This window comes from Cannabis sativa, chromosome 8 (genome assembly GCF_029168945.1).
Source record: "Cannabis sativa cultivar Pink pepper isolate KNU-18-1 chromosome 8, ASM2916894v1, whole genome shotgun sequence".
Classification (NCBI taxonomy): Eukaryota; Viridiplantae; Streptophyta; class Magnoliopsida; order Rosales; family Cannabaceae; genus Cannabis; species Cannabis sativa.
In genome coordinates, this window is record NC_083608.1 from 26,033,009 (window position 1) to 26,040,204 (window position 7,196).

The 7,196-nt window shown below is 37.2% G+C and overlaps 2 protein-coding genes across 2 annotated transcripts; one reads left to right on the top strand and one right to left on the bottom strand.

Moving 5' to 3' along the window:
- Positions 1-3,032: 3,032 nt before the first annotated feature.
- On the top strand, positions 3,033-4,434 carry LOC115700061 (uncharacterized mitochondrial protein AtMg00810-like). The gene is made up of 2 exons (XM_030627614.2): positions 3,033-3,054; positions 3,386-4,434. Exons 1-2 carry the CDS (start codon positions 3,033-3,035, stop codon positions 4,432-4,434), a joined length of 1,071 nt encoding a protein of 356 aa, XP_030483474.2.
- A 341-nt stretch (positions 4,435-4,775) lies between these two features.
- On the bottom strand, positions 4,776-6,848 carry LOC115698543 (protein PHYTOCHROME KINASE SUBSTRATE 1). Its single transcript, XM_030625624.2, has one exon. The coding sequence runs from the start codon at positions 6,403-6,405 to the stop codon at positions 4,936-4,938; it is 1,470 nt and encodes a 489-aa protein (XP_030481484.2). The 5' UTR covers positions 6,406-6,848; the 3' UTR covers positions 4,776-4,935.
- Between the last annotated feature and the right edge of the window lie 348 nt (positions 6,849-7,196).

The window sequence follows — 7,196 nt, forward strand, 5'->3', positions numbered from 1 at the left end:
TGTTTGCTCATTCTCAGACTCCCTAGGAAACAACCACTACTACAGTAGGTGCTGCTAGATCACTTGCATCCATTACACAGTCAACTTACACACAACCCTTCAACACACTAAATCAACCTTTTCCCTCTGAAATTTGATTGAAAGAACTATGTTCTTTCGAAGACAATGGTCTCCATGGTCATCACGAGACATCGTCTTGATGGATTTGTTAATGGCAATCGACCATGCTCAGTAAAGTTCATTCCAGCACAACCAATAGAAGGGGAACCTAGGTTCGGTCTCACCATCAATCTAGAGAATGAAAACTGGATAGTCAGTGATTAGTTGCTAATGGGCTGGTTATACAGCTCTATGATAGAAGGGATAGCAACTGAAGTGGTGGGATGTGACTCTGCTGCTGCTCTATAGAGAGCTCTTGAAAATCTCTATGGAGCTCACTCAAAATCTCAAACGGATGATACTCGCACCTAGATTAAAGAACTAGAAAAGGTTCAACATCAATAGAAGACTATCTAAAGCAGAAGAAGGCTTTGTCAGACTCTTTAGCCTTAGCTGGTTAGCCATAGCCAGAAAATTAACTCATTTCTAATGTCACCTCTTGGTTAGATATTGAGTACCTACCCATTGTGCTTCAAATCGAAGCTCAATCCTCAACAACATGGAAAGAGCTACAAGGGTATAACATTTTATAATAAGAAGGAGAGGCTTCAAAACCTCAGTCTCAACAGCAACAACAAATTAACACATTCTTCTGCTACTCTAAATGCTAATCTCGCCAATCGCTATTTTCCTAATAACAGAGGACGAGGTAGTAGCTCCTACTCAAATCAAGGGAATCATCATCAACATCAGAATCAGCAAGAGGTGGTTGAGGCAATTATAATCATGGATATGGCAACAATAGTGGAAGAGGTTGTGATGGTCGTTCAAATGGACCCAAACCAACCTGTCAAGTCTGTGGGTGTTATGGCCACTCTGCTGCTATCTATTACAACAGATATGATGAACCCTATATGGGATCAGATCCAAAACTTGGTGGCCAAACAAGTCAAAAATCAAGCCAACCACCAGCAGCCTTCACAGTTACACCAGAAGTTGTGGACAGTGATGCATGGTTTGTGGATAGTGCGGCAAGCAATCATGTGATTGTTGATGAAAACAATATGCTGCATAAATGGGAGTATGGTGGTAAGGAAAATCTGACCATTGGTGATGGTAATAATAAACTACATATATCTCATTTTGGTTATGGAAAATTACCTACAAATACCCTATCTACATCCTTTTTACTAGATAGTATGCTACTTGTTCTTGATATTGCAACAAAATTACTAAGTGTGTCAAGCTTAACATCTGATAATGTTGTGTTTGTTGAATTCACCCTGATTGTTGTTTTGTGAAGGACAACATCACAAAGAAGGTGTTACTGGAAAGAGTGCTTAGAGATGATCTCTACTAGTTTTCTAACAAACATGCTTCAAATCAAAGTCAATCTCAGTTCTTTTCTAATGTATCGAGTCTGTCTAAATCAAGTGTGGTTAGCACAACCAGTTTTCATCTTTCCAAGAAGGATTTATGGCATAGAGGTCTAGGCTATCTGTCCACTAGAGTCCTTAACCTTGTCATTGAGTCAAACAACGTAAAAATTTCAAAGAATGAAATGGAAAATTTATGTGAAGCTTGTCAGTTTGGCAAATCACATGCATTGCCCTTAAATTATCTTAATATAGAGCCTCTAAGGTGCTTGAGTTAATACACACTGATTTGTGGGGGCCTGCCCCAATTGCATCAAACATAAATTTAAGATTTTACATACACTTTATGGACGACTTCAGTAGATACACTTGGCTATATCCATTAAAACAAAAATCTAATGCATTGATTGCTTTTATAAATTTCAAAGACTTTGTTGAAATCCAATTTGACACTAAAATCAAAAGTATATAGTGTGACTGGGTTGGAGAGTATCAAGTGTTTTAGACATTAGTAAGAACCAATGGAATTCACTTTCAACACTCATGTCCTCACACTTCAGCCCAAAATGAGAGAGAGGTGAAAGGAAGCATAGGCATATAGTCGAGATGGGGTTAACTCTACTTGCTCAAGCTAGTATGCCACTCAAATACTAGGTTGATGCTTTTCAAAATTTAGTGTATTTGATTAACAGACTCCCAACATCAATTTTACACAACAAGGCACATTTTGAAACTCTTTTTTTGTAGGAAACCAGATTACAAGAAACTTAAGACTTTTGGAGTTGCTTGTTCTCACTGCATAAGACCTTAGCAGAACCATAAGTTTCAAATTCATTCACTTAGGTGTGTAAATTTGGGATACAATGACGCACATAGAGGTTATGAATGTTTGCATACAATAGGGAGAGTTTATATCTCTCGAAATGTTGTCTTCAATGAAAGCATGTCCCCTTTCCAGTCTGGTTTCTTGAATACTCAATCTCCAAAAAAGAAACTTGTCATTCATAATGAATCTTGGTCACAACTTCCTAATGTTCACTTTAAGCACTTCAGTTCCACCTCTTAAAACACAAATGTTCTTGCACCATCTCAAGCTTCCTCAGATTCAACTCCTACAGCAGCACCTTCACAAAATCAGGTAAACCACTCAAACTCACCACTCTCAAGCTTTGACTATCTTGATCATGGATTTGTGTCACCTGAAAAGGTGCATTTGTTGACACCAGCAGACCTAAATATCACATACAGCAGGAACATCAAAGTGAAGGCTCAAGAAATCAAGACCTTGAGACTTTAACTTCAGATGTTGAAGTTTCATCACATGAGAATCCTACTGCAAATACTGGCCCCACACATCACATGATCACCAAGGCTAAAGCTGGCATTTTCAAGCTCAAAGCCAAGGATTGTGACTGAAGCACTTCAGTACAAAGGGTGGAATAAAGCTATGAATGATGAAAGCATAGGTCTCAAGAATAACAAAACGTAGATTTTACTTCCCAGGTCAGAGGCCAACAACCTGATTGGATGCAAGTGGGTTCATAGAATTAAAAAGAAATGCAGATGGGTCTTTTCAAAGGTACAAATCAAGACTTGTGGCTAAGGGTTTCTATCAGAGAGCTGCGTTGGACTATGGAGAAACCTTTAGTCCTGTTGTCAAAGTTTCTACAGTCATAATTATTCTGAGTATTGTTTCAAAAAAACTAAGATATTAGACAACTCGACATAAACAATGCTTTTCTTAATGGAAACCTTGAAAGAGTTGTATATATGTGACAGTTAGAAGGCTTTGAAGATCCTACAAAGCCTAATCATGTATGCAAGTTTCACAAGTTCTTTTATTGACTCAGATAGGCTCCAAGAGTCTAGTTTGACAAGTTAAGAGACACCCTGCTGACCTGGAATTCCAGAAACTCAAAAGCTAACACTTCCTTATTTCAGTAATGGCATTATTATCCTTGTTTTGATCTATGATGATGACATTAATCTCATTGGGAACAATAATGCCAATCTGAACAAGTTTATTGAGAAGCTTGAGAAGCTTGAGAAGCTCTTCACTCAGAAAGATCTTGGAGCATTGCATTTCTTTCTTGGCATTGAAGTTGCTAGAAAAGAAGCATGTCTTTACCTTACTCAGACAAAATATATTGAGGATCTGCTGGAAAATAAAAATATGCAGCATTTGAAACCCTTCCCTACACTTATAGCTACAAACAAGTCTTTATCTCTCACAGATGGCAAACTGATAAAGAATCCAACTAACTACAAAAGCCTCATTGGAGCATTGCAATACCTGAATCACACCAGACCTGACATCAGTTACGCTGTAAACACTCTAAGTCAGTTTTTTAAATCTCCCACAACATCACACTGGAATACAGTCAAAAGAATCTTGAGATACCTCCAAGGAACCAGTACACAAGGCCTACATCTCAGCTGCTATGACAAACTTAATCTTGTTGGTTTTTCTGATGCAAACTGGGCTAGCAATGTTAATGACAGAAGATCTGTTTGTTCATACTGTGTCTATCATGGAGAGTCCTTAGTGTCCTGGTCTTCTAAGAAGCAGGCAGTTGTGTCAAGATCTAGCATAAAGACTGAATACAGAGCTCTTGCTCGTGTCAGTGCTGAAATAACTTGGCTTGAGTCATTACTCAATGAAATCAAATTTCATCTTCTTGCTCTTCCCATAACTTGGTGTGATAATATAAGTGCAAGTGCCTTAGCCTTAAATCTAGATTATCATGGTCGCACCAAACACATAGAGATTGACATACACTTTGTGAGAGATAAAGTGTTGAACAAGGCATTAGAAGTCAAATTTATTCCGTCAGCAGATCAAATAGCAGATTGCATGACTAAAACACTTTCACACTCAAGGTTCCACTACTTGATTGCCAAACTCGGAGTGAAGAATTCACCCCCTGGTTTGAGGAGTGGTGTTAAGAAAAATGATTAGCTGCTACTTAATGTTAATCTCCTATTTTAGTGTTTGTTAATGACTGTTTTATTATTTTAAAAGGTTGTAAGAATTCTATTATGTGTGTTTCCTTTGGCTCCAACATTAGGGCCACTTATCACATTGTAATTTGTCTTTGTATTCCCTTTGCAGACTATAAATAGAAAATGTTTAGCCTCAGCCTTCTTTAGCTGAGAATTGTCAAAATCATTTTGTGTATACTTTTACTATTAGCAAAGGACGTGCCAAATATGGCTAAACGGAATCATTGATTATTGATATAACAACATTAAACATGCAATGTCCTCGGAGTATAGATTTCTACTCTCCAAGAGTACGTATGTAAGAAATCTCTTCTAGAAAACAAAATTAAGTAATACAATTATAAAATAAAAAGAATACAACATCAGAAGATGTTAAGTATAACAACCTTTAACAAGAGGAAATAAACATCTTGAGGACCATAACTTCTCTAGATCGATACAAATAAACTTATATATATTACTGAATGTGTAAAAGATGTGAATTACGGGGCGAGTGTAAACGAGGGATGGGTGAGCGAGTGGAAAAAGAATGATGGCCAACTCTAGAGTTGAAGTCCGTGAAATTAGTATTAACCTCAGATTGAAACTTTGTCGGAGAATCTGACTTGAAAGGCATACGACCAGCTTCGTAATTCATCATCTTTGGACTGCCAATGTAAGCATCTCGAGCGACATTTACAGCTTTATGATTCTTGCATCCTAAAAGAGTACTAGTGCTAGAACGTCGTCTATGCATAATCTCCGCGTCCAAGATTCTTGCTTTGGCAGACAAGACCTTTCTCGATGTCGTATGAGGTCTGACTGTTGTCGTTTCTTCACAATCTGACATAGCAGAGTAGTCTGCTGCACTGGCCGTTACAACGCTCCACTGAATGCTAGCCTCGCTGGGCGCATAACCATGTGTTGGGGTCATGCAGCTGGAGGCAGTATCGTCCGACAACCTCCGAGCTCGAAAAGGGTTAGTCTTACCCGTCATACTGTCTATCTCGAAAAGGTCTGAGCTGGCATCGCTACCAGAATCGTGGTGTGTTATTCCACCAGTGGGAAAGACAATTTCATCCTGTTGAGGCATAGTGTGGTCCCAAGACATCATCGTCAGCCTCCGATCAAAGCTCATAGTCTTGTTGCCTTTCTCCAAGACTGTCAGGGAAGAAGAAGATCCAAAAACCTCAGGCGACTTAGAGAGATTAATCTCAGCTCTGCCCAGAAATGGACTCTTGATCATTGGAGGAGCATTCGTAAGTAATCCAGATGGAGATTTTGTACTTCGAAAGCTAGAAGAACCTTCTTGGCAAGGAAAATCACAAGATCTTGCTTTTTCAATTTTGGCAGGTGTTCTGTTCATTTGATTAATTGCGTCAGCAAGGTCCATACTTGGTCTAATAGATGAAACCAAGTTGGGTTTTCGAATGGCATTTTCATAACTGGGATGATTATTGTTATTATTAAAGCTTATTTCACCAGCATCTTTAGTATCAACAGAGTCTTTATCAGAGCAAGAACACCCTAAACTAGCAAGAAACTTCATTCTATTCATCTTACTAGATTTACTCCTTGAAGAGTTTAACTTTTTTTCACTATTTTGTAGTAACATGCTTCGACTATTCCAGCTCGATTCGGAACGAACGCTAGGAGTTGAGGGATGAATTTTTGATTGAATTTGCTCAATATCAGGCACTCGCTGATGAATTTGACGATGGTCACCATTATTCTTATGATGGTGGTTAATATCATAGCTTCTTACAGAGCTAATACTTGAAATTCTAGAACTGGCGTCTTCGTTGATTACTCCATTGAAGTATTTTTCAGCTCCAAAAACTCCAATTTCCTCGTCATCTTCTTTCCTTCTTCCCAATTTCTCGTGGTTGGTTATTAAGTATGGAGGAAATGAGGCTTCGATGTTGCGAGTAGATGTTAATGTCACCATGTCTTCTTTTGTTTTTAATTCTATCAGGTTGGATGGAAATAAAAGAAAATAAATAAGGACGAAAAGAACCAGAAGGAAACAAACAAAAAAAAAAGAAAGAATAAATGATGGGAAGAATAATGCTTAATTATTTAGAGTCAGGGTAAGCATACGTATTACTAGACACTAGAAAAATACAAAGAGATGAATACGAAAAGGACGCAACAGAAAAAAAGTAATATATTAGGATAGAGTTTGAGAGAGAAGAGGTGCTTAACGGTTGAAGTCCCTCAAACTAAGAGTATAAATGTATAATGAGCTTGAAAGAAATTAGACATGAATGGGTTTGATGGTTCTGTAATTTGCAGGAGCTCAGCTAATAATTAGAAGAATAAGAAGATAAAGATGATGAATGAGAGGCTTAGGCTTGAAAGAACTTGCTTGGCGTGTCTTCAGATCTAGTTCTTTAAGTAGACTTGAGCAATAAATATCAATAAATATGATGTTAATAAGGTAGGACCTTATTCTTGTGGTCTACATGTACAAGTTGTTGATATTTTTTTTTGGTACGTTCTTGATTTTTTTCTTTGTAATAAACTTTTCTTTTATTTGATTCAGATATGATTATATTTTAAAATTAGATCATTAAACCATCATAAGGAAAATTGTGCATGCAAATGAGAGTGACAACATTCAATTTAATTTAATTATAATAAAATGAAAATCTAATTATTACAATTAGATTGAATGTTAAAAGTTAGATCGATTATAATTAAATTAGATAGTTTATGATTCAATGAATTTGATTCTTA